Genomic DNA, 27,008 nt, shown 5'->3' on the forward strand with positions numbered 1-27,008 from the left:
TTATTTATTTATTTGGCACACAGAGAGAGAGAGAGAGCACAAGCAGGGTGAGCAGCAGAGGGAGAGGGAGATCCCAGGACCCTGAATTGGGAAGGCAGCCGCTTACCCCACTGAACCACCCATGAGCCCCTTATTTTTCATTTTTTTTTTATTATCAGTGAAATTTTCATACATTTACTGGATATTTATTTGTACTTTTGTGAATTATCAGTTTATATTCTTGGCTAACTTTTTATTGGGATGATATTTTCCTGAATTTTATGAGCTCTTTATATAGTGAGACAATTAACATATTCATTAATATGATAGTTATTTTTGTGAGTTTGTAATTGGTCCTTTAACTTTGCGTATTTTTTGGCACAGAGGTTTCTCTTTTTTTTTTTTTTAAAGATTTTATTTATTTATTTATTCATGAGAGACAGAGCGAGAGAGAGGCAGAGACAGGCAGAGGGAGAAGCAGGCCCCATGCAGGGACCCCGACGTGGGACTCGATCCTGGGTCTCCAAGATCACACCCTGGGCTGCAGGCGGCGCTAAACCGCTGCGCCACCAGGGCTGCCCGGTTTCTCTTTTTTCTGAGGCCAAATCTATCTTTTCCTTCATGGTTTCTTCACCTGTTTTCAGAGAAATGGGACCACCTGAGGGGTCCTGGAAAAGCCGCAGGACCTGGGAGAGCCTCTGTTCCCATGCGTGTGGTGGGGGCATCTGTATGTTGTCTCAGCAGACAGTGTCGCTCCCCCCGCATCACAGGGGCTGGAAGCCCGAGGATCATGTTCTTCTGTGGGTTCTGCCTCTGTGGTTCTGGACACAGCTTGGTCCTGCCCTAGGAGAGCCAGCAGGGCGTGAGAGACGACTCCCCTCTTCCTTCCCCGGCAGAGGTGACAGATATGCCATAGGTGCTGCACAGCGTAGCCCTGGCTGTCCCAGACTTGGGTTCTGAAGCCTTCCCCACAGCTCCCCAGCTGTACTAAATCCCTGGCTCCTCCCAGTGCCTGGTAAGGGCCCAGGTAGTTAGGTTCTCATGCTAATACTCTCCTGTGATGCCCTCTGCTCTCAGGCTCCATTGCAGGCTTCTGGTCTCCTCAGTTTTGGCATGTTGGGGTGGGGGGCTCAGGGTCCATTCCTCCCGCCCAGTTTCTTCACTCTCTGCACTCACCCCCTGGGGCACCTCATCCAGTGGCAAGGCTGAAAACCTGCCCTTCCCAATGTGTGTCCCCAGCCAGCCTTCCCAGACTCCCAAAAGCTCTGTCTCCACCTGTTCCTCCCCCCATCTCACCCCCTGGTTTCTGCCTGAGGCCAGCCTCCGGGGCTTTGCCCCAACCTGCCCCTCCCCAGCCTTCCCATCTCATAAGCACAACCCCTGCTCCCAGCTGTCCAGACCAGACCCCTTGATGCCTCCCTCTGCCTCCCACCCAACACCTCACGGGTGGGCCAGGGGAACCCAGCTGTGCTCTGGCTTCTCCTCTTGCCTGTCCTCTATTTCCAACCTGGCCACCAAGTGAGATCATGTCTGTCCTTCTTTAGAACCTTCCAGAAGGAGTCCTTACAGCGGCCGGTTAGGCCCTATGGGGACTGCTCTGGGTCCCTCTGAGTTCTTACCCAACCATGGTTCCACTCCAGCCCCACTGGTCTCCTTCTGCTTCTCCAGCATTGGAGTGTCCCCTCTAGGCCTCTGTGCTGGCTGTTCCCTCTGCCTGCAATGCTTGTCCCCACACACTTGCTCCTTCACTCTCACTAGGTCTTTGCTCAGGTGCTCCCTGACCTCCCCACAGTCAGATGCTGGCCAGCCGTCTCACCTAGCAGCACACACTGGCAGTTATTCGCGCTTTCCTGCTAAAATGTCACCCTGGTGCTCATGAGGGAGGGAAGGGGACGTCCTGCCTCCACGGGATGTACAGATTTTGCAAATACTATGCAAAGGCTGGGCACACATGGGGTTTCCTTCCACGGTCAGCTTTGGTCCCTGCAGGCAGGCTTCTGCGCCAGTTTCCCCCTCATGGCCCTCTGACCCCCAGACTATGCCCACACCGGGCACGCTTTGTCCAGCACAGCCCAGGGATCTGTGCAGACAGGTCAGAAAGCAGTGAGTCAGCGGGGCCAGAGCCCAGGCTGCATGACTCTGCAGGATGCCTGCCCACAGTATCCCCCCTGCCCCCATCTCTGAGGCTCAGACAACAGTGACTCTGCTTCTCATGAATTACGTCCGCGTTTGGGAAGTGTGAGTATGTATTTTTAATAAGGTCAGAGCCTTGAGCCCGAGGCTGGAAGCCCTGATGCTGTAAGTCCCCAGTAAGGAGGTCAGGCAGGGCTGCATGGGGCCCGGGGCCTAGAACACATAGAACCATGTGGTAAATGACACCCTGCCCCATGGGGGAGGCTGGGCCCAGGGCCAGGTCCTCACTGCTAAGGAAGGTCAATGTAGCTGGTCACAGAGAAGAGACTGAGGCCTGATGGGGGTCAAAGGGCACTGAGCTCCAGACCACTTCCTTCTGGCCAGACTGGCAGAGGATTGCTGAGGCTGAGCTGGCCGGGCTTTCTCCAAAAGGAGGTAAAACAAGGGCGGAGTTGCAAAGAGGGCCCCAGTACCAGAGCTGAGCCTTAGCCCCAAACCAGCCTCGGTCATGGAACCCAGAGGGTGGTGGTTACCCAAGGGCCTCTGAGTTTTCTGATACCATGGCCCTTGGCCAGCCCCCAGGGGGGCGGCAAGCCTTTGGGTAACAGTTTCATGGACAGTCCTGAGAGATGGGGGGCCTGGGGCAGAGGACTCAGAGGCCTGCAAAACTGCCCACCATCAGCAGCCCCTGTAGGAGTTCCCAGATCCAGCTTGTCTGTCAGCACCACAGAGTTCAGGCAAGTGAGACGGGGGCCCAGGGCAGGAAAGGGGCTGGGGTGCATATTTCAGCACCATGCAGAATACCTAGGGTCCCCTGCTAATCTGTGATGCCAAAACCAAAGCCAGGGGAAGAAGCAGAGAGAGAAAGCTGAGGTTGCCAGATGTTGACATAACCCCTCCTCCATTCTTCCTGCCTAACAGAAGAATGCCATCTCATCATGGTTGGTATGCTCAGTGAGAACTTTTTCCAGACCCCTGCTGATAGAGCCATGTAGCAAATGGCTTTTTTTTTTTTTTTTTATTCAGGAGAGACACATCGAGAGAGAGAGAGAGAGAGAGAGAGAGAGAGAGAGAGAGAGAGGCAGAGAGAGAAGCAGGCTCCATGCAGGGAGCCCTACGTGGGACTCGATCCCAGGTCTCCAGGATCATGCCCTGGGCTGAAGGCAGCACTAAACCGCTGAGCCACCCGGGCTGCCCGCAAATGGCTTTAATCAATGAGATTTAATGGCTAATTGTCAGGTGTGGCCTCCAAGAAAGCTCTTAGAAAGTTAGGCAGATTCACCTGGTACCTGCCTTATGCTATTTGCCTTTCTCCTCTTTTTACCTGGGATATGGATGCAATGCTGGAGACAGGGCAGCCATTTTGTGGCTATAAGACAAAGGTATATTCTAAGGAGGGCCAAGCAGAGAGGAAGGAGAATGTATTCCTTTTTTTTTTTTTTTTTTTTTTTTTTAGGAGAATGCATTCCTAATGACACTACAGAGCTGCTGCGCCCACCCTAGACTGCCAGTCTGCAGAACGCTTCTTATATGAGCAAAGATATCTCTAATTTTGTTAAGCCATTACTTTTCTGGATTTTTTTTACAGCTGGCTCGCCACATGGGCCTCTGGGAGTGTGTGGTAGGGGAAGGAGTGGCCAAAGGCAGCACTCAGCATTCATCCCCCCTACAGGAAACTCTCAAGTCCACCATCATGGTGCTCAAATGAGATGATATTTGTTCCAAAGTGAGATTACCTGTGGGGAGCAGATGAGGAGTGGTGCAGGGAGGAACTCCTTCTCATCCCCATCCCTCCTGAGGGTCCGGCCAGGGAACACAGAATAACCCAGGCTTTCGGGCCAGTGCAGGCTGCTTGCTGACCACAAGCCTGGTTGCTGGTACCATCACCCCCTCCCCCTTCCATCCCTCCTCCTTTCTTAGCTCCAGTCAGGCCCTCAGCGCTGCTGTCAGGTCGCCTGGAGGCTGTCATCTGGAGAGGCTAGACCCCCATGTCTCAGTGCCTACACCCACAGTGGCAAGGAGGGATCCCTTTCTGATCTATAGATCAATCTGCAGAGAGAAAGTCAGTGTGTCCTTTCCCCAGTCGACAAGTCCTTGGACTTTTCCCCACCCTTCAGTCAGACCTCCTCTCCACCTGGTCCCCGGAGCCCAGCATTCTGGTAGCAAACCTCAGTGTGCCAACCTGGCCCCTCCATCCTTGGCCTCCCCCAGGAGGCTCCTTGTCTGAAATGTCCTGGGGCTGCTGTAACAAGTTACCACAAACTTGGCAGCTGAAAACAATAGGGATGACAGAAGTCCAGAACTGAGGTGTTGCAAAGTCGGTGCCTTCTTGGGGCTCAGAGGGAGAGTTCACGCTGTGCTTCTTCCCAGCTGTGGGTGGCTGCGGCAATCCTGGTGTCCATAGCACACAGACGTATCACCCTAACTCTCCTCTGGGGTCACATGGCCTTTTTCCTTCTGTCTCTTTGTGTCCAGAGTTTTCTTTTCTCATAAGGTTTCTAGACACTGGATTTGGGGCTCAGCCTAAATCAAGGATGATCTTATTTTGAACTTCTTAATTATATCTGCAAAGACGGCATTTCTAAATGAGGTCACACTCACAGGTAACCAGCAGTTATGACTTCAACATATCTTTTTTGGCACCAATAAACCTGCCCTCCACCAGAAGGCGGGTTCGTTTGTGTGCGGGGTCACTTTCTTCCAGGTGAGTCTTGAGCCTTGGTCTACCAGAAAGCCGTGGATGAAACCAATTTTCTGATGGCTGGAGGCAAGACTGTGTTGTCCCGAGTGCATTAGTCTCCAGCACCACCTGCCTGGACTCAAGGTAGACATTTGAAAGGATCTAGGAGAACCAGTGAGTCAGAAAATGCAGCGGGGGATGCCTGGGTGGCTCAGCAGTTGAGCACCTACCTTTGGCTCAGGTCGTGATCCTGGGGTCCAGGATTGAGTCCCGCATCAGGCTCCCTACGGGGACCCTGCTTCTCCCTCTGCCTGTGTCTCTGCCTCTCTCTGTGCATCTCTCATGTATAAATAAAATCTTTAATAATAATAATAATAATAAAAACGCAGCTGCCTCTCCACCTGTGTGAGCGTTAGGGCCCCTGTCAGGGACCCAGAGTAGAACCCAGCGCTTGGCTGGCATGTGGGCCTCCTCCCCACAGACACGCACACATGGAGCATCACGGCAGGACTTGCCAGTAACGATCTGTTAGTTGTGGGGGAAAGTGCCCCCCCCCATTTGTTGTAATGAACCCAACTTTCTGTAATGGTGGTTACTGAGAAATCAAGACATTAACTGTGTGTGCTGAGCAGTGTGGGGGGAGGAAGCCTCGGGGGGACAGGGTCCTGAGGACGCAGCAGAGGCACTAGGGAGCCTGTTTGGTGTCAGAAGGTGGGAGATTCGGGTGAGGTCTCTCTTTTAGGACAAGAGTAGCAGCAGCAGTCATGGCTGATGGCAAATACGTTTGGCCGGCGTATGGGGGAGCTGCCACAGCCAAGCCTGAGCAGCAGAGGGGCCAGGCTGCAAGGGGGCACTAGGGAGCTGGTTCTGGCTGGGGACAGAGCATAGTGGCCTGGCCCCTGGCTGTCCTCATCACCTCCCCACTATGCCTAGGGTCTCAGGGCAAGAGCTCAAGAGAGGGGTGCAGAGTGAGGGTGGGGAGCGCTCCCCAATCCCTGCCCAGTCCCTGTGGATTGCCCAGCCCAGCTAGCGGAGTGAAACTGCAGAGCAGGTCCTGGGTCAGCAGTCCCAGGCTTTCTCTTGGGGGAGAGTCTCTGGTTCCTGGAACCCCTCCAGCCCTGTGTACACTGCCCAGCGCCCCGGGCCCTTCTGCAGGCCACTCCCACCCACCCTGTCCTCTGTCCAGGTTTCCAGGCTGCTGTACCACAAGCAGGAAAATGCCCTCCCACACCCGGAGGGAGAGGGAGTCCACCTGTGGCCTGGGGCCCGGCAGAGGCCACGGCTGAGCAGGTAATGGGGCCAGAGGTGGGGCCTGGCCACAGCTGCCTCTCCAGGGGCAAGCACCCTAAATAGCTCACAAGGGACCTGGGAAAGAAATGCAAGTGTGGCAGCAATTAGAGGCAAACCTCCCAGAATTAGTGGCCGCAGCCCCTTCCAGTGGATGCAGGTGTTCTCCTGCCACTGGATGGCAATGGGCAGGCAGCAGGCCCGGTGGCAGTCCTACAGCATTTCCCAAGGTGGACCTGACCCCCTCCAGAGGCTCCATCCCCCAGGGCCCATGTCTCAAAGTCCTGAAGGCAAGACCCCTGCAACACATGCTCCTCGGGCTCCCTGAGCACCCACCCTTGATGGATGGACTGATGGACACATGGCCAGAGTCCTGGATCCCAGGGAGGCCTTCAAGGGCTGTTGAGGTAGCAGGAGGTACTACAGTGCACGGCTCCCTTGCAGGCCCTCCAGCCCAGCCATGGGGTGGGGACCGTGTGGGGGCATAGGGATGGAGCTGGGCAGCTGGGGGGAAGGCCCCTTATTTCTTCCAGGTGTGGGTCACAAGATGAAGGAGCTGAGGGCTCCTGTGGGCCATGCTGCCTTGGCCAGCCCCTGACTCTGTTGGAGGTTGGTCAGCTCACTGGCTGCCCATGCAGAGCCTCCCTGGGGAGGAAGCTGACTCTTAGCTATCTTCAGTTTTGGAAGGTACTGTGCAGATATGTCCCGGGTCACGGTGCTGTGGTTTCCTCTCACGAGACTGGTCCAATGCGTATTCTGGATGCCAGGAATGCCTCTTGAGGTAGAGGGGTCCCAGCCCTGAAGGGCTCCCTGGGAGACACGGCAGCCACCATTGCCACATACAGTGACGTTGAGCATGCCCAGCCTTTGGATGGCGAGGCGCTAAACCCACAGCCTCTCCCCAGGTGGGAAAGAAAGCAGCTGTGAGGAAGGAATTTGATGTTGTTTTGCTAGAAAGTAACTAGCTATAGGACATGTGTTGCTGGCACGCCTCCCAGCAGGCCCAGAGCTGCCATGCTAATCCTACCTGCAGGGAGGTAGACGCAGCCTCCAGGAACTGCTCAGGAATGTCCTTCTCAGGCTTAAATTTGTTCAATTGCTCAATGACAGTTTCAATGCATTTTCCATAGTAGGCCATCTTCCCAGAGCAGGAGCCTAAAAGAAAACCACTCCAGGTCATGCCCTCCATGACCTCTGGGCTATCAGCTCAGCAGGTGGCGAAGGCAGCCACAGAACACTTAACAACAGATGGGCCATCCCCCCGGGAGCCTGGTGCCTCTCACAGTGAGGCCTGCTAGCTGTGGTGACCCCGGGCCTGCTTCCTGGACTGTGTCCCTGTAGGCCTCTACCACCTGAGAGGCCTAGGCTGGCCTTGGGGAACTGTCACCCACAGCCCCTAGAGGCTCCCAGGCTTCCCCCATGTAGCCCCAAGCCCTACAACTGTACACAGGTGGGGATGAGCCCTGGGAGGGGAGGGGGGCTCTGAGCATCTCAAAGCCCAGCTGGGGTTCAGTGACTGTTTATATAGCAGGTTTTGCCCAGAGGGGTGGGTGACGTGATCCTAAAAGGTTGGGGCGAGGAGAATCCTCAGGTCACCAGATTCAACACCCCCATTTTAAAGACAAGGGACCCAATACCCAGAGAGGTTGCATAGTCAGATATGTGGTCAGACCTTGTATGGGCACTGAATGTTCTAGAAACATACTAGCTCTAGGAGACCAGTTTGCCCAGAGACCCTCTCCGGGAGACCTCGGAGAAGCTGCTTGGGGTGGGGCTGGGGCCTAGGAACTGGTTCTAACAGGGAGCCCCCAACTCACCCTTAGAGGGGAGTGTCCAGGCCAGCAGAGGTTCCTCCCTACCTGCCTCTCTTGTTCAATGCTACCAGAACCCCTGCTGGTCTTTCCAGCACCCACTGTTGGCAAAGCCAGGCTGCTAGTGCCCTGGGGACAGTGGAGGAAACTCCCCTCCCAATAAGGTGGAAGGGCTCCAGATAGCAGCCCCCAGACCTAGACCCCCCCACAGGATGGAGACTGAGTGGAAAAAAAACCACTGCATACACTGTCCCTGGGGTCCCTGGGGGGATGACGCAGTCCACTGGCTGAGTCCCCCAACTGCTTTAAGGAGTGAGGGCCAAATGCCACCAGACATGTCTGAGAACCGCTGGCATGAATCACTGGAACAAGCCAGCAAGAGGAAGAGCAGAAGCTGACAGCCGGTAAAGCCCAGAAACAACACGCCGCTTCCCAAAGATGAGCGATACAGTATCCAAGAAACGAGGAGTATTGGAGGAAAACAGAGTTCTTGGAAATTAAAATATGGCAGCAGAACTACAGATAGAAATAGAAGAGGTGGGAAGTTAAGCTGAGAAAATCTCCCAGAGAGCATAAAAAGATGAAGAAAGGGGCACCTGGATGGCTCAGTAGGTTAGGCATCTGCCTTCAGCTCAGGTCAGGATCTTGGGGTCCTGGGATCCAGCCCTGCGTCGGGCTCTCTGGTCCTTGGATTGAGCCCCGTGTCGGACTCCCCACCCCATGGGGTGTCTGCTTCACCCTCTGCCTTTCCCTCCCTCTCTGCCCCTCCCCAAACTCATGGGCTCTCTCTCCTTCCCTCAGGTAAATAAAATCTTAAAAAAAAAAAAAAAAAAAGATACAGAAAGTAGGAGAAAAATCCCCAGAAAAGCAGGGAACCACTGCAAAGGGTCTAAATGCCAATTAACAGGTGCTCCAGAAAGAGAAGAGAGGCATCATGTGATAGGATGTCCCCCAGCTGAAGGATGGGTTGGTGTCCCTGTGGACAGGGATCCCAAGCACCTTCTGTCACCAAGGGAGACAGAAGCCTAGGAAGGGACCAGAGTGTGGAGTAGCCTTGGATTCCCCTGCAGAGAGAGCCCAGGAAGCAGCAGACAAGGGACTCAGAAGCAGGAGAATTTCCAGTAAGGTGACAGCAGGTGGCAGGCCAAGGACCCCAGAACCAGAGCACAAGCTCCAGCGGCCCTGCACCTGCTTGGGGCGGGGCTTCCTGAGTGTATTTTCCTTCATACTCAGGGAATGAGGCTTTGACACCTGCCTTGGTCAAGGTCGGGATCAGTTGGGGTCCTTTCCCCTCTGCTGGCTGCACACCTGGGCCCCGCACCACCCAGCTCTGCAGGCCTAACTGGGGCTGTCCCCTCAGGGGCTGCTCTGGGACCCAGCCCTAGCTGGGCAGGAACAGATGCCCATGGGAGCCTCTCCTGTGTGCAACCAGGAGAAAGTCCTCTCAAAACAGGAAATGCACTGAAACTGGCTTGAAGCTGTGATACCTAGCACAGCCCTGGAAACCCAGCCTCAGGAGGGTCTGGATTCGGAGACCAGTCAGTGGTTCTGCAGAAACCAGGGCAAACTGCAGGTGGCAGCAGCGGAGACCCACAGAGGATTCTAGTGTGAGAGTCCCTATTTCCCCATCAGGTCTTGTCCCAAAGTGCACATGAGCATCAGCACTGAGTGAGCTAGCTACTGGCATGGCCTGGATGCTGTGGCTGCCCCAGCGGCAACCTAGAGCCACGTGGGCCCAGGAGAAAGGACCAGGGACTGAGGCGGGGACACAGGCAGGGCGCAGGCAGGGGCGCAGGCAGGGCACAGACAGACCTCGGGAGGCTATGCATAAGGTGGAGCTCGAGTCCCACGGCTGCTAGGCCACTGAAGATGTGTGGCTTGGCCTATGTGAGGGCAGCAAATCATGACCCCTGCAGCCTGGGCCCGGGCCTTGGTGCTCCTCTGGGTGGGTTGCTGCCCTGCCCCACTCCTCGTCCTGCTGTCCTAACCCTGGCGATGGCGTCACTGACCACACAGAGGGCCACTCGGGGAATCTCTTTACCGGAGGCAGCACTGAGGGGTATGTAGCCAATTCTTTTTCCTTGGTATGGGGATTTGCACTCCAGGGAGCAGGGTCTGCCTGGGTCCCGGCTCCGAGTGAGTCCTCCATGGGGCCTGGCTTGCAGACTGCGGGAATGTCAGGCCTCGGGGTCCCTAGAGGAAATATTGACCTGGAAGAAGTCCTGGAAAAGACATATTTTCACTGCTTGCAATCTTCACCCTAGCAAAATCTGATTTTCCTCAGCCTAATGCAGCTAATGGACAAACGGACATTTTATTTTTTTAAGTAGGCTCCATGCCCAGCGTGGAGCCCAACATGGGGCTTGAACTCACGACTCCAAGATTAAGACTTGAGCTGAGACCCAGGGTCAGATGCGTAACCAACCAAGCCACCCACATGCCCTGTGTCAAAGGGACCTTTTATTTTTATTTTTATTATTATTATTTTTTTATGATAGGCACACAGTGAGAGAGAGAGAGGCAGAGACACAGGCAGAGGGAGAAGCAGGCTCCATGCACCGGGAGCCCGATGTGGGATTCGATCCCGGGTCTCCAGGATCGCGCCCTGGGCCAAAGGCAGGCGCCAAACCGCTGCGCCACCCAGGGATCCCCCAAAGGGACCTTTTAAAGGGCACTGAAAGCAGTGGCCACCCCTCCTGACATCAGAGGATTTGCTGGGCAGGATGGAAGCCTCAAGGCTAGAGGGCTGCCTGTGGCCCCTGGGGATGAACCACTCATAACTGGTTACTTGTGTTCATGCAAACCCTTTCTCCTGGGCCCCATGTCTGACAGGCTGTGGGACATTTCTTGGTGAGGATCACCCAGGCTGGCTGCACCAACTGGCCATAAACCCACTCACCAGTTCTCCCAGGCCTGGCCCTCCAACTTTTTTTTTTTTTTTTTTTTAAGATTTTGTTTATTTATTCAGGAGAGACAGAAAGAGAGAAAAAGAGGCAGAAACACAGGCAGAGAGAGAAGTAGGCTCCATGGAGGGAACCCGATGTGGAACTCGATCCTGGGACTCCAGGATCACACCCTAGGTGGAAGGCAGGCACTCAACTGCTGAGCCACCCAGGCGTCTCTGGCCCTCCATCCTGTAGCACAGTCCTGGTCTTTCCAAGCAGGACGACCCAAGGCTTCTGGCCCGAGGCTCTGGCAGGTGGGCTAGGTGGCAGTGCTACCCTCTGAGGTGAGTGAGGTCTCAGGTCAAGGGCATCTGCTGCCACTAAGAGCCATTAACAAATCCCCCTCAGCTCCTGGGGGACCCAGCAGGGCCTCTCCAGCATGTCCTGCCCCTTCACAGCCTGGGGTCACAGTCCCAGGGGCCCACTTCCTGCTTGCCCTGCTGTACCCCAGCTCTGTCTACCCAGGCTTCTCACTGGCTCACAAGCCTCTTGACTTGCATCTCCTGAACCTTGAATACTTAGTCCTCTCTGTGGTAAGCTCCTAGGCATTCTGCAACACCTGGTGCAAATAGCAGCGCCTGCAGAGCCGGCCTGCCTCCTCCCTTAGCTCTTCCCTTCTCTGAAATCACCCAACTTGTGTGATGCCCCTGTGAGCACCTGGCGTAGGACCCCACTTTCCTGCCTCTAAGTCCCGGCCCTTCCCCAGAGCTGGCCCCTGGCATGTGCCGCAGACACATCTGTGGGATGAATGATGGGATGCAAAACTGCGCAAAAGGGTCGAGTACCCTAACTGGCTCTTAGTTTTTTGTTTTTGTTTTTTTAAAGATTATTCATGAGAGACAGACAGAGAGAGAGGCAGAGACACAGGCAGAGGGAGAAGCAGGCTCCATGCAGGGAGCCCAACGTGGGACTTGATCCCGGTCTTCAGGATCACACCCTGGGTCTTCAGGATCACGCCCTGGGCCGAAGGCGGCACTAAACCGCTGAGCCACCGGGGCTGCCTGCCTTAGTTTTAATCTGAAAGATAGCTTTGACATTCAGATATAGACCTATCCAAAGACCACATTAACACTTTTTTAAACCTTCGTTCCCACAGATCCTATAGTTCAACAGGGTTCAGTTTTATTGTTTCACCTAATCGGAGAATAATTGATACCACAACAATGTTTACTGAGCACTAAATGTGGAAGACAACAGACCCTACAAGGGTTTAGGCTCCCTAGCCCCAAGGAGGCTTTCCTGCCTGTGGAGCGCCAGGTCCAGGCTGGTTCTGAAGCTTTCCCAACACCCAACAACACCTTGGGGTGAGCCCTCTAACTGGGTGAAAGGGGCACCGTGTCACCATAAAGGAAAATAATATTTACACATTCCAGAGCTCACAGGGAAAGGACTGCAACTAGTGAAGAGTCTCTTTATAGAAACGATGTTAAGGATGTGGGGTTTTTTTTTTTTTTATCCCTCCCACTGACCATCACTTGGGGGCGTTGCCTTGGGGGATGGGGTCTGGCCCTTGACTCTACCTTCCCGCATCGTCTGGAAACACAGCTCTGATGGAGAAACACATGTGGTCAGGAAAGGGCTCCCTCCTGCACCTGATGTAGGTGCTGCTCCCAGGGCGGGATGGGGATGACTTCCCTGCCCTCCCTCCTGTCCTGGAGTTGGAACCTTCTGAACAAAGGATGCTCCAAGAGGCCCTTTGGTGATCTTGCAAGTCCACAAGGAACATGAGAACCGCCCAGGCCCTCCCCCCAATCCAGAGCGGGCCTGGATGGAACAAACTGGAAGCAATGAATGGATGGGCCAGGTGGAAGATGCAGAGGGGAGTCTGTGGTGGGGAGAGAGGGACCCCTGGGGAGCCCAGCTGGCGTGAACCATTAGTCCTTGCAACTCTGGCTCACTGTCCCCCTCAGGGCTCCAGGGGCAGGGGCTCTGCACACCTACCCCGGCAGAGAGCCGTGGTACCAGGACGGTAGATGTCAGGACAAGAGACATTTGAGTTCTGCATTCTCACTGAAATTAGCTTGTGAGCTCAGTCAACATAGTGACGTTTTGGGGTAAGAGACAGGTACTAAAGTCATCTGATTCTGATCCATGCTCTTAGCACCTCAGCTTTGTTTTAATGGGGGTAAAACCAGATATGTGGGTAGTATTTAACTTCCAAGATTTAACTCCACTAATCAAAGACTTGACTGTCTCATATTTAAGGAAATTTTAAGGTGGGCTGGACCAAAGCTTCTCTTTTCTTAGCAAATCCTTTACAGAAAGAAAGAAGATTACACAAGGTTCAAATCCCATCAGACCCAAAACCAGCCGCTAGAAAGGCTCCATTTATGTAGATACCAAATGTGTGTTAATTCAACTATATTCTTTCCCTGGCTTTTGATTCTGAGTAAAAGTCTCCTAAGGATTTTTGCCATGTCATGCTCTGATGGCTTGTGCTTGAAGTACAGACCCACATGGCAGGTTTTGCTAGTTGCTCTTTAATCTCCACTCTCCTTTTCCTTCTGAGTAACAAAACACCAAATTTTGGTTGGGTTTATTGCTGCCCAACTGAAAGATGGTATTTCCCAGGCTCCCTGGCAGCTGGGTATGCCATGAAGTACAAGCGTGTGAGCCCTCCGGAAAGTCTCTCTGAAAGGCAGAGGCATATACCCTTCCTCTTTTCCATCCTGCTGCCTGGACTCAGGAAATGATGGCAGGAACTTGGGCAGCTACCCTAGACTGTGAGGAAACCCATTCAAGATGGCAGAAGAGGAAGCCAGGAGAGTCTAGGTCCCTGATGGCTTTTTGTGGCTGCTATAATTTCCAGGATTGCCTCCCCATTAACCTCCTTTATGGAAACATGAATAATCTTATTTGGACCACCGTAATCTTAGGATTTTTCATTTTTCATTGCATGAAGCTCAGTCTTTTAAAAACATTATTTTAAAAGATTTTATTTGTTCATTTGAGAAAGAGAGAGTGCATGAGTGGACAAGGGCAGGGACAGGGAGAAAGAATCTGAAGTAAACTCTGTACTGAGTGCAGAGCTGGGTGAGGAGCTTGATCCCACAACCTATGAGATCATGACCTGAGCTGAAACAAGAGTCGATGCTTAACTGACCGAGCCCCCCAGGCACCCCTAGCTGAACCTAATCTTATACTGATACACCCACTTCCCTCAGGTCAGCCTTCCTCCCAAACACAGTTTCAACCTAGGAAGCATAGGAGGGAAGCCTCTGCAACAACAGCCCCAGCTTTGGAGTTGGCCAAGGACAGAACCATAGAGAAGAGTCCTCCAAGTGTCTACCCTGAGTCACGTGCTAGAAACTGGCTGTGGAGGAGCAGGTCTCACCCGGGTGGGGGGAGGATCGAGAGTCTGCTTGGACATGTTGCCTTTGAGGGGACTTGTTAGACTTTCACTGGCAAAGAATAGATACAGGGTTCTGCCATCCAGGGCGATGTTCAGGCTAGAGGTATAAGTTTTGGAAAGGTCAGGAGAAAGCAGCTTCTTACCAGATCACATGACCGCAGAAAGTCACCAGGGAAGGAGTGGCTAGAAGAGCTTCTAAGGACTGAGTACTGGGGCCCCTAGTGTTAAGAGGCTGGGGAACCAAGGAGGCGTCTTCCAAGAAGACTGAGAAAGAGCAACCAGAGGAGGGGAGGCAGGGAGTGATCCATTCCAGCCAAGCGAGAATGGTGTGTTCAGGAGAGGAGCACTCAGCTGAGTCGCTGCTGCTAACAGTTCCAGGAAGAGATGGGGCTCTGATCACTGGACTTAGCAACACTGAGGTCAAGGATGACTGATGAAGAACTTTGGAGGAGGAGGTGGGTGAAAATCTGATCAGAGTGGGCTCCCGAAAGAAGAGGCAGAAAGAAATGAAGATAAGAAGCAACCTAGGGGGTGGGGGGTGCTGCTCCATAAGGGAGCTGGAGGGGAGTGGGGAAGATTAACTAGGTGCTCAGTAATGAACATGGCCCCCCACCAGCACACGAGGAAATCTCCGCGGCTGCCTGTGCCTAGACTCACTGCTTTCATAGACTGGAGAGGTTAGGATCCAGAACCATCAGAGCCTGTAGCCCCCGGGCCACTGATAACGTGAGTCTCAGACAACAAGTTCCCTATCAAGGGAAATGTTACTTCGTTTCCTGCACCCCAAATCTGCACATTTCAGAACACCCAGAGCAGTGCTGGGTGTGGGTGTGCTTTTCTTGATCTGGACCCCCTCCTTCAGCCAAGAGCACAGCAGCCTCTTTGTACCTCAGTTTCTCCAGCTGTCAATGGGAATTTAAAATGTTTTGTATTCAACACATATTTGTTTTTAGCTCTCTGCTTGCGACATAAATAGGTTCTTGAATTTTGGATCCAAATTAGGGCACCGTTGGGGGAAGTGGTGAATATGAAAGAATATCTTTTTAAAAGCACCGTTTATTGTGACGATTTAAAAGAGAGGGGGAAAAAAAGCACTGTCAACTTTAATCAAAGAGCTGGGAAGAAGACCCAAAAGGTGGTTATCGAAAGCAAGATGAGAAGCAAAGAGGAAGGTGACTGGCCCACAGACCGTGGGAAGTTGCCAGAGCGATGCTGATGCTGAGGGAGCGCGCCCTGCCCTCCACCCTTCGGTCCCACCTGCTCTCTTCCCACCTCTTACCTGTTGGCCGGCTTCGTGGGCACTCCTGCCGCCGCACCTCCCGGCCCACTTTCCCCCGAAGCCACAGCAGGGGGTGCAGCAGGTCTCGCGAATCCAGGCAGGTCCCCACCTCACTCCAGCTTAGCCAGGACCTCCGCCACCACTCGCGACCGGGGATGCGCGCCGGGGTGCAGTTTGGGCGTCGTCACCTAGCAACCAGCTTCACGCCCCGGAGCCCCGGCAGAAAGACTACAAGCCCCAGAACGCACAGCGCCCGCAGCGAGGCCAAGGACGCCGCGCCCGGGGCCCCGCCTCCCCGCAATGCCCATCGGGACTTGTAGTTTTTCTCCCTTGCCCGGAGCTCCGGATCGCCCTCCGGCGGGGAGCGTGCCTCGGGCGGGGCGCCGCACGGCGCCGCGGGATTGGGCGGCCTTCGCTGCCCTCGGCGGGCAGGGGGCTCGCCGTGCGTCGGCGCATGTGCGGCGCGCGGCGCGGTGGCCGGCGAGGCGCGGGTGTCAGTGAGCTGCGAGGAGCCGGCGTCCCCGTGCCGGAGTCCGCCCGCCCCCTGGTCCGCCTGCCGCGGTGCTGCGGGGCCGCCCTGCGCACAGCTCGCGGAGCATCTCCGGCCGCGCACCTGCCCCGCACACCTGTCCGCCGCCCTCAGCCCGGCCCCGCGTCCGGCCCCGCTCGCGCCAGCCGCCCAGGTACCGCGCGGGCCCCGGCCTGGCCCTGCCCCCGTGTCCGCCCCGCGCCGCAGCCGGGCCGGGAGCAGCGCTGCGGAGGCGAGGGCCGCGGGGCCGGGCGGGCGCGGCGATGATGAACAGGTTCCGAAAGTGGCTGTACAAACCCAAGGTGAGCGCCCCTCCCTCCCTGACGGACAGACCCTTCCCTGCGGTACTGACCCTCTCTCGCCTGCCGACACCCCCCACCTCCATCCACTCTGTGACCCGCACACCGGGGCGCGGGACCCCACCCTCCCCCAGCCGGGTCCTGGACCCTCTCTCCTCCCGCCGAGCCCCTCCCCGCCAGCTCCACTCTACGACCCGCCCGCCCCGTTGCAGGATCACCCCCTCCCTAAGCCGGCTCCTGGACCCTCCTCACCCCGGCCCCGGCTAGGGTGCGCTTCCCTCGCTGCCTGCGGCCAGCAAGCGTACTTTATCCCCGACCGTCCAGCGTGGCGCCCCTCTCGCACCCCTTGGTCCCCGACCCGCACCTCGGAGCGGACCTCCTCCTACTTCTCCTGGGTCCTGGAAGGACTTCTCCATCCTTCTTGCCTGCACGGGGTTGGGGGGGGAACACCCCTCTTGCTGATCACCCAGTTATCCTGGGCCCGGAACCCACCCCCAGGCTCCCTCCACGCTCCGGAGGGAGCGCTCTCCCTACCTCCCCCCAGGTTCTGCAGGGGACCCCCGCTTTCCCCGGGTCCTGGGTCCTGGACGGACCCCTCCGACCCGGTCCCACCGCCCTGGCCCTGCCTTCCCGAACAGCACTGACCCGAAACTTGGCCCGCTGGTTGGCCCGCGCCCACCCTCTTGCTCTGGAATCCCGGACCCGTGCCCTCCTCCGCGGCGGGGTCGGGGTCCGGGCGGCGCGCCCCGCGCCTCGTTGGCTGCGCCAGTCGCACTGCGGGCGCTGCGTCCCCGCCACCGGCCCAGACTGGTGCCTGCCTTGGCCAGAGCAGGGCTGGGGGCGGCTGTGCCTGTGGGGGGCGCAGGGTCCCAGGCCGCAAGCGGGGCCGGCGATGCGGGGTGGGGGGCGCTGGGGTCTGCGCTGGGCGATACCGCTCGGGCGAGGTCACCGCGGCGACCGGGATACATGGAGGCCGATCCCAGGAACCACTACTTCCGGGGGGCTGACCACTCTCCTGGATCCGGCTTCCTAGCCCTCCCCCTCGTGGGTGGTCTCCCAGGATGGGTTTTCTTTAAATGCGTCCCCTCCGGGCGCTCCCATTGTGGTGGAGGGGGCAGAGGTCCGTTTGGGAGACGAGCCCAGGAACCTTCAGGGTTCCTGCTTCGCTGTCTTTGGGGTGGGAGAGTTCTCCAGAGTATTGGGTTGAGGGTTTAGGATGCCAGGGCTGTGCACCTTGCTCGGCCTTGGCCTCATCCAGGGACGATAGGAGTCCCTTCCTGCCAGGTACAGCCACCTACCGGCCTGCTCCCAACCTCTTTCTCGAGGTGCTGTGTGTGGTCTGGAGCCTCTCTGCCCTTAGCCATTTCCCAGCAACCCCTCCTGGCTGCAGCTCCCCCCAAGGCCAGTCCCAGTCCTGCTGTCGGCTGCCAGGGGGAGGTGGCAGCCTTCGCACAGGACATCCGTACAAGGAATGGCTTTTTGTTTGTGTGACTTCTGTCCCCGGTTAAGGAAAAATCAAGTCTTGTCAAAAGGTCATTTCTAGGCTGGGCAGCAGTGTTATTTTTTCAGTGTATATGCAAGCAAGGGAAGGGAAACGTATCGTAGGTCAAGTAGCATTCTGGTATTTCCAAAACCACTTCTGTCAGGAGTCCAGGGGCTCCGGGATGCTTTTTTCCATCCGTGCCTCTGCAGTGGCCTTGTTTCCAGGATCATGTAACCACACCGTGAGGTTGGAAGGGAAGGAGAGGTAATTGCAGGTTCTCTGTTTCATTAATGATTGGGTACTTTCAGTGGCCCTGCCTGTTTCGGTTTAAGGGAAAGTCTTTAAAAGTGGGAAATGATATTGCCCTTGAGGTTTTGCCCCGGAATTGAGAACAGTGTCCCTAAATTTCCCTCTTCAGCAGGCAGCTGCCTTCCAAGGCAAGCTCCAGGGGCTGACCTGGCAAGGTGGAGAGTAGTGATGGAGAATCATGCTGCAGGAGGAAAGAGGAGTGGTACTTCATCTGGTCCTCAGTGGCATCTCAGGTCATGTTGTCTGACTTGTGTCCCTGACTCCTGGACTCAAAGACACATCTCCGTTTGAAATCTTTGTGTCTGGCCATGGCATGGTTCCCTGTGGTCAGCATGAGCTTGGGGGTCTGTTGTTTGAGATCTGTCTTTGGAGTTAAATATCTTGATTGTTTGGAGGGTCGGACTATGTTAGGTCACCCCAGTAGCCTTTCATTTTTCAAGCCAAAGCTCAGACTTTTGTCTTGGATTATGAATTGAATTTTGTGTTTCCCCCACCTTTCCCATTTAACCCATTTGGCACAAGTGAGCACAGAGTCAGTCCTGGGAGGATTTGGGGCTGGCAGAGCAGAAGTGTGAGAGTCAGCTATGGGGGGATGTGTCTGGGGGAGACTGTTGCCTGCAGTTGGGATTTTTTTTTCCCACTTTTGTATTTAGATAGATACACAATTCAAACTGCATTCTTGATATAATCCCTGCTTTGGTTTAAAACTGAACACTGAGCTTCTTGTTCATTACAATTCAGTGGAAAACATTCTGAAGCCAAAAATATTCATTGTTCTTGCAGTTCAAAAAAGCATTTAGAAATGCTTTAAAACATTCTGATGCTTAAAATTTTTGATATGTGAATCATTAATAACTACCTCAGTTGAGTAAAAAAAAAAATCCTGATGTATAATATACTCATTTAACATGAAAATGACATTACCTAGCTCTCATATTTCCATTTATTTCTTTTCAAACAGCCTTTTAAACCGTATGATTTTTCTTCATGTAAACTGTTAGGGCTCTACTGGTGTTACCAGGACCGGACGGTAAGCTGCCTGGGAAAGGCAGTGTGTGGGAAAGCCTATCAACCTGTCCTTTGTAATGTCATTGACATGCTTTTTTGCCTTCTGTTTAGGGAAAGCCCTTCTTATAAAGAGTTAACTTTAAAAAAGTGGAACCTTTGGAATAGCTGGTGTCTTCATCTGAAAGAAAAATATTAATACTTGTGTTTTTGCTGGGTTACAACTTTCTCGTTGATGCCTGGTCACTGTGCTGAGGGGTGAGATCCTGGCACAGTGGAAGGGGTTCCCGGGCGAGGCCCAGCCAGGACATCTTGGCCACCATCAAAGAGCATCCTTAGGATGGTGGAGGTTAAAGTTGTGTTTTCCATCTCCTAGGAAGACTTGTCATATGGGTAGGTGAGGCTGTCCAGCTGGATGGGGATTACCGTGTTCAGTCATGCATCCCAAGAAGAGCTCTCTCATCTGTACCTCCAAACCACTTCTGGGGTGTGGGTCATTAACATTCCTTGTAAATATGGTGCTTTAGTGGGTGATGTTTATCTGGAAACTTTCAGTTTTCTGGGTTCAGGTTAGAGATGAAATGGCTTTCTTAGAGAGAAGCCTGAGTGCTTTTGGTAAGCTTTGTGACTCTTGGAGCTTTGTGAAGTCTGCTTGGGAGTGGCCCCAAACAGGGTGCTTGTGGGAATTCCTGCTGACAGCTGTGGACTTAACTCAGCTTCCATGGGTTAGGGGTTGGGAGTCCTTCCCAGGGTCCCTCCTGGTTTCCAGAGTCTGAGGCTACCTGCTCATGGGTGTGCAGCGGGCCCTCTGTTCCTTGACTACCTGGCAGAGGGTGGCAGCACCCTAGAAGGGCAGTGGCAGATAGGAGCCCTTCAGGTTTTAAACCAGCAGGTCACAGGGCCACACGGAAGGCCTGGGTTTGCATCTGTGTGCCCCTAGTCATCCTTTCAGGGCTTCCCTACAGGGACCTAGAGAAATACCAGTAGGGCATCAGCAGACCCCAAAGCATGGGGCACCGTGGGGAGCTTTGCCGTGGAGGCCGGTGAGAGGTACGCTCTTCCCTCCACTTGGGTCCTGCTGCCTCTGGGTCTGGCGGGGCAGCATTGTCACAAGCCTTGATTTCCCCACTCTTCTCGCCTGGGACATAAGCTGCTGTCCTTACAGTACCATTTTGGAGCCTGGTGCCAGGTACAGACACTGTTTCAGGGGCTTGGGGCTTTGATGCGAACTTCCAGTCAGGCCACTAAAGGATTGGTTTTCAGCTGATAAACTCCGAGTGCCCAGCTACAGCTGAGGCCGTCCTTAGGGTAGCTCGCCACTCTCTGTATCTCTCTGAGGTGAGCTACTGGAAAGCCAGTGTTCTGGAAAGCCTGGCCCCATGGGCTGTGCCAGTGGGTGCCTGGCAGAGAGGGGGCTCAGAGAGTCCTGGGAAGGATGCTCAGCACTGCTGAGTCACAGTAGGCTTGGCTGGCCCACACACCCATCTCTGTAGTCCTTGCTGCCCTGGCTGCCCCTCCCAGAGAGCCCTGCCTCAGATGTGTCAGCACTTGGAGGCTGCAGGCACATGGCGGAGCCCAAGAGGTCCCTTGTCCCTTCATGTGGCTCGTGGAGCCCACAGGTCGGACAGGGAGTGACTCCGTGGGAGGCTTCCGTTTGCTGAATTCCTGTGTGTGGCCTCACACGCCCAGCCCTGTGCCATCAACATTTGCAGGGCAGGGAGGGGCTGAATGGCTGATGGATGGTGAGTGTCAGCTTCTGTGCCAAAACTGATGTCATTAGTTAGGGGTCTGCAGTTTACAATCAGGGCAGTGTGCTACCGGGAAACGTCTGATAACATGGGCGAGTCAGAGGCAGAGAATCCTCAGCTCTACCTAATTGATGTCTGGGCTTAGAGTCCAGCAGGCAGGGCAGAGCCTGGTGGGGAGGGAGCCCAGGTCTGCACTGCCCGCCAACCCCCTCCCCTGCCTCGCTTCGAATGGGAAGCCTGCTAGGTAATTCCATTAGACCTTAGGAGGGGATGGGTAATTTCAGGATGCTTTAGTGCCTCTCCTAAAGCTGCCAGGAATTCCCAGAACACCAGATATGCTTCTTTTAAATGTGTGAAAATGCACATCTAAGAACCTACAAATGACTTAGTGGTCATGTGGAATTTTCGGTGGCAGAGCCATGGTTTTGTCTTGTTGGTGTGGACAGCGCCAGGCAGCCCAGCTCCTGTGGGGTCTACCATGTGCCCATGCAAAGGTAAGTGACAGTGAGCGAGCCTGCTTCAGAGAAAAATGGGGACCCAGAATGCTGTGCGTTTTGATGCTCCTGTCGTGCCTCACTGGCCTGTCCTTGCTGCCTGCTGTGGCATGTGTGTCCGAATAGTGTTGAAGCTGCTACAGAGAGGGCAGCAGAGACTTCTACACTGAGGCCTGGATAGGAATCTTCATCCCTTCCTGTCTGGCCCTGTGCCTCAGTTTCCCTGTTTGAGGTGGGGGTGACAGGACCTGCTGTAGGAAATTTGAGGAGATCATTTCTGTCAAGAGCTCACGGGAGTGGCTCAGAAATGACGGCTGTCAATGTCAGCGGCACTGTTGAGTGTGGATTGATTACAGGACTGTGACATAGAGCATTTTATGGAGTCAGCCATCACTAAGGCTTCTGGTTACTTCTAGGTCATTTTGAGAGGGAAAATGTCCTACAAGGTGCATCCTGCCTCTCCCACCCTTCCTTGCTGTGGCATGTTGTACTGGGTTGTAGGGAATAGGACTTGACTCAGGATACCTCAGGCATCCCTGGTGACACATGATGACAGTGATGAATGATAATGATCCCGCCTCCTATGCCCTCCCTGGGGCTGAGATGCTACTATGTGCCCATCGCTGCCCCAGTATTGCCTTTCCAGTGGGAATCCAGGGCTGAACTTCAGCCCATGTGGGCCTCAGTGGGCTCCACCCTGTCAGGTCTGGCCCCCAGACCTCTCAGGCCTTCCTCCTGTGGCCTGTGTCCCCTGTTCCTTGGCTGGAGGCTCAGGATCCAGTAGAGGACTCCAGAGCCATGGGTGGCTAAGGCTGGGTGTGAGTGACCGCTCAGGGGGGATAGAACTCTGTTGTTAAGGCACTGAGGTTTTGGGGGTGCTTGTTATCATCTGATGTTCCCTGTTCCTCAAATGGGATCTCAGACACGAGATGCTGACTTGCTAGAACCTTCAGAGCCAGGAAGAGGGAAAGCTAGATTTGAACTCCGGTGCATTCATCCCCAGAGCTGGAATTTGCAAGCTCTTCCATCCTGAGCTGTGTGTTTCCTGCAGGAAGGAACCGAAGCTGTCATCCGTGTTTACATGAGTCCCATTTGATGAAACAATTACTTTTGTACTTTTCACAGTCGGATTGCAAAGAAACTTAGATATTGATGGGCAATTCAAGTGTTTGAAGGAGGAAGACAAAAATGAATGGATTTTTTTTTTTTTACTGATCTGAATAGATTAAGCAGAAGTAGAATAGAACATTTCATATTATGGTAATTTATGTAGAGTAGTTGGGTATGATGAATGGAAGGTTTTTTCCCTTCTTACAGTAAGTATGTTGAAGCTCTTCCATTTCTCTTTGTTTTGTGCTGGGTGGAGGCAGGAGAATGTTGGGGGTACTTCAAGTGGGGCTCCGTCCATGGCTGAGGGGATCTTTGGAGCTCTGTGTGGGGGCTCTGGAAGTCTCTGCTCTAGGGGACTTGCTGATGCTGTACTCGACCACCCCCAGCACCGCTAGCCCTTGTACTCTGGGTTCTTGGGGAAGACAGGGTGGCACACCTATGGATGCGGATGCTGTCTATAGGGCAGTCATTTTTCCTTCTGGTTTTTAGTTTTTGAGAATGTTTCCAGTTATTTTTAGGGATATTGTAGTTATAAAGTCTAAAAGCAAAATCAACTAGTTTAATGTCCGATACATTTAAGAATCGTGTACACCCATGTTTATAGCCACGTTATACATAACAGTAGGAAGATAGAAGCAGCCCAGATGTCCACCAGCAGTGAGTGAGTAAATGAAGCGTGATCTGTCCACACAATGGAATATTATTCAGCCAGGAGAAGGAAGGAAATTCAGGTTATCACATGGATGAGTCTTGAAAACATTATGTTATGTGTGAAGAAGACAGACACAAAAGGACACATGATCACACTTACCTGAACTGTGCAGAGTAGGCAAGTCCACAGACACAGAATGTACATCAGTAGTTGGTGGGGGTGGGATGTGGGAGGTGGTGGCCACAGGGTCCACATTTCCTTTTGGGGCAATGTAAACGTTTGAAAACTAGAGAGAGGTGGCAGTTGCACAGCGCTGAGTGTGTAAGGGTCCCTGAAATGCACACTTCAAAATGGTTAATTGTATCTTTTTTTTTTTTTTTTTTTGGTTAATTGTATCTTATGTGAATTTCACCTCAATTAAAAAAATTTGGCAGTTTTTGGGAGGTTTTTGAGAATGGTAATGTTTTTTGCGACAATCAAGGGAAAAGACATTTTGTAGGCAAGTGAAGAGATGCTCAGGCCTACATTTCCTGAGGGGCTTGGCACCCTCAGGCTCTCTGAACCTACCCCTGCCAGCCCCCACCCTCCCAGCCACCTCGTTGGGGGTCTCACTGCCACGGAAGACCTGAAAAGGACCCTCGTATCCCTGCTTCCTGGCCTCCCATCCTGAGCCCTGCCAAACCCCTCTGTTCTGGGGCATCTAGAAGACAGCAATGAGGTGTTTCGTGTGCCCGGGCTTGTCCTTAAGGGTCACTTCTGTCAGATTTCTGATGCCAAACCGCATCCCCCTGGAGCTGCCCTGGGGAGAGCTGGTCCTGGTGTATGCAGAACTCACACCCTGCACACACTTGTGGGTAGCTTCAGGGCTGTCAGACAAGGCAGCAAGGGGGCCAGGCCCAGAGGGGCCGCTATTGGGCTGGGATTTGAGGGGCAGGAAGGGTGCCGGGCATCATACAGGGAAGCTCCACCAGGATGTGGATGTGTGTGTGTGTGTGACAGTTGCTAGAAGGGGCAAGGGAACAGATGGGGATCACCGCAGATGGTGACAGGTCAGGGGCACTGTGGGACCAGCCTGTCAGGTTCTCCAAGGAGGGTAGGGGGCATGCATGATGGGATCACATCTCCTGCATGGGGAGAGAGTAGTTAGATGGGGCGATACTGGAAGCCTGGCCGAGGTGCAGGTGAGGTGATGGCTGCCAGGACCCTGGGATGGCCAGCCTGGAGGGGAGGTGGGGGGGTGCTGTTTGCTGGAGGGGAGTGCAGGGGAGGACTAAGGGTGGGGTGAGGGGTCTGGGGGCCTAGGTGGGAGTTCTGGCATTTGAGGTGCCCATGGTGTCCACATGGAGAGTGAAGGGAAGGACAGTTGACCTGGGGCTCCATGCGGCAGGCCAGGTGAGAGGGCCCTGCCACTGCAGGTGCCCAGGAATGCTGATTCATGAGCACAGAGCCAGACCCAGGGCTGAGAGTGCCGCTGTGAGAACCAGAACAATCAACCCCGTTTTGTGGGCCACACATGGGCTGGTCTCCGCTGCTCCGACCTGGCCCTCCAGGGGCCTCAGTGGGGGCTGGGTCCCTCTCTGTGTGGCCTCCTGTCCTCTAGGAGGCTGAGTGGAGGGTTTAGGGGCCCCAGTGGGAGTCGTAGGGCCTCTTAGGGCCTGGCTCTGAAGTCACAGGTGTTCCTTGCACCATCTCCAAGGGCTAGCACCCCCCCCCCCGCCCGCCCTGCTCTCCGAGGGCAGCACTCAGGGATGGGGCAGTCCCAGCTCCTGGGGAGCACTCTGCCTGGGGCCTGTGATAGGGGAAGGAGGGTTGAGTGGATGGCAGAGAAGCGTGGGGGCAGGGGCGGGTTAGAGGGGTTCATGCAGGTGGCTAGGAAAACCCTACCTCCATTTCGCCCAGGCTGGTGCAAAGTGTCACCTGGCTGCTGCAGAATAAAACTAAATTGTCATGAAAGTCCCTCCTGCCGTAGCTCTGGTGTGGAATTCACGGTGAAAAAGTTATAAGATGTGAGAATGTGGTTTTCCCTGAGAGAATCAGGAGTCTGACATATTTTTTTTTTTTAATTAAAAAAAATTTTTTTTTTAAATTTTTTATTTATTTACCATAGTCACACAGAGAGAGAGAGAGAGAGAGAGAGAGAGATGCAGAGACATAGGCAGAGGGAGAAGCAGGCTCCATGCACCGGGAGCCCGACGTGGGATTTGATCCCAGGTCTCCAGAATCGAGCCCTGAGCCAAAGGCAGGCGCTAAACCGCTGCGCCACCCAGGGACCCCTGCACCACCCAGGGATCCCAGGAGTCTGACATATTTTAAGCAATCCAAGAGGTGGGCAAATGGAAAGCACTGGGTGACATTAGGACCCGTTAAATGAGGGCCTGTGGAAATCCCAGCAATGAAGGAGAGAGTCATTGAACTGGAACTTGAAAACTGACCCCCCACTCCCTGGGAAGGGTCACCCGTAGGAGAGGTGATGGGCAGCCTGAGAGGTCTGCAGCTGTGGAGGGCTGGAAGGTGCATCCAATGCGGCTTGGAGTGGGTGCATGAGCAAGGGGAGCCCTCGCAGGTGGGCGGTGCTGACCCAAGGCCCTGGGGGGAGAGTGAGGGTGTGCAGGGAGCCATCTCTCAGCAGAGCTCTAGGTTTGGAGGACTGTGTCCACAGAGGGGCTGAAATGGAAACAGTTTTAGAGGAAGACAAAAGTGTAGCCACCCCTGAATCCTTGCTGCAGAAGGACTGGGATGTGTTCTCCAGAAGGAAAATCAGAGGCGGTAGATGTGGGAGGCAAGGAGCTCGCGGCACATGCATGCAACAGTTACTGCCTGAGGTGAAGAGAAGCGGGGGCTTGGGCATGAGGGATCCTGAAAACAAGGGGATTGGAATTACCAGCCAAAGGCACCTGGGTTGGGGGGGTGTCCTGAGGTCCCTGATGGCTCCGTGGCCCTGGAGGATGTGCCAGGTGGGGCAACTATGTGATTAGCATGTGTATGAGGCCAGGGCGAGCAGCATGCTGGTTACAGCATGAGAACCTTCCAGATCAGGACAGGGACATGCAAGAACACAGAAGATATAAGTCCAGTTGCAGCAGGATAGGAGGGAGAGGACAGCAAAGCAGGAGCACAGTTGATAAAAAACAAACAGTAAAGCTGTGGAAATAATCACACATCTGTCAGTGGTCTTGGTAAATGCAAATGGGGCAAACCCCCTGAAAAGGCAGAGCTGTACTGTTGTCAAAGATACAGCTGCGAGCCGTAGATAAGGGAGGCTCGCAGAACAGCTCCATGCAAGAGCTGGATGGAAAGGCAGAGGAAGACGTGCGGGCTATGAGCAGGGGTGAGGAAGGGAGCCTGTCAGCTGGAGGTGAGCAGACCAAACCTGACCCAGCCTTGGGGGGCCTGGGGCGGGGGACGACTGGGGAGCAGACTCTCAGAGGAGTATTTGTTGGGGCGGCCTTCTGTAGGGCGGATCGGGTGAGGGAGGGGAAGCTAGGTCTTGATGCAGCCTTGCTCCCCAGCCTCAGGAGCTGGAAGGGCCCCTCTGGGTGACCTTGAGTTGTGGATGGGTCTTGGATGGGTCTGCCCGCGGGGTGGCCTGTCCTCAGCTGGGGCAGTTCCGGGGATGGGGACTGCCAGCTCCTGGGGGGTGAGCCTTCAGTCCTAGAAGTATTTCTGGGCGAGTCACAGATACCCCCCCACCTCCCTTGGTGACCCCTTGCTGGTGTTGGCTCTCTACCTTGCATCACAGTGAAAGCCTCTTAAAGGGCCATGGCTGCCCTGACATCTGGCATTGCTTTGTCTGTGTTTGTCACATTGACTGTCCAGCACCGTGTAATTGGATGTGGATTTGGGGATCACTTTTGTCCCCGTAGCTGGGGCCTGGACAGGAAACCTCTGTGTATCAGAGAAAGAGGGGTCACAT

General features: G+C 54.5%; 2 protein-coding genes across 7 annotated transcripts in view; one reads left to right on the forward strand and one right to left on the reverse strand.

Annotated features, from left to right (window-relative positions):
• CFAP99 (cilia and flagella associated protein 99) overlaps positions 1-15,769 on the reverse strand; it is a 42,685-nt gene extending 26,916 nt beyond the window's left edge. For 2 of the 5 annotated variants that reach the window (XM_072804148.1, XM_072804124.1), the window contains exons 1-2: positions 15,467-15,769; positions 7,107-7,234 (exon numbers count right to left, since the gene is read on the reverse strand). In XM_072804148.1, coding sequence (XP_072660249.1) covers positions 7,107-7,217 — 111 coding nt within the window. In that variant the 5' untranslated portion in view covers positions 7,218-7,234; positions 15,467-15,769. The remainder of the gene's footprint in view (positions 1-7,106; positions 7,235-15,466) is intronic. The other 3 variants (XM_072804128.1, XM_072804138.1, XM_072804145.1) reach the window with 3 other exon arrangements.
• ZFYVE28 (zinc finger FYVE-type containing 28) overlaps positions 1-27,008 on the forward strand; it is a 159,638-nt gene that overhangs the window by 29,251 nt on the left and 103,379 nt on the right. Inside the window, exon 1 of one of the 2 annotated variants that reach the window (XM_072804058.1) lies at positions 16,154-16,297. The exons of the other annotated variant lie outside the window; for it this stretch is intronic. Within the exon in view, the coding sequence (XP_072660159.1) occupies positions 16,259-16,297 (39 nt within the window). The 5' untranslated portion in view covers positions 16,154-16,258. Of the gene's footprint in view, positions 1-16,153; positions 16,298-27,008 lie in introns of those variants that run through there. 2 annotated transcript variants of the gene reach the window in all.

Source organism: Canis lupus, chromosome 2, assembly GCF_048164855.1.
Source record: "Canis lupus baileyi chromosome 2, mCanLup2.hap1, whole genome shotgun sequence".
Taxonomy (NCBI): Eukaryota; Metazoa; Chordata; class Mammalia; order Carnivora; family Canidae; genus Canis; species Canis lupus.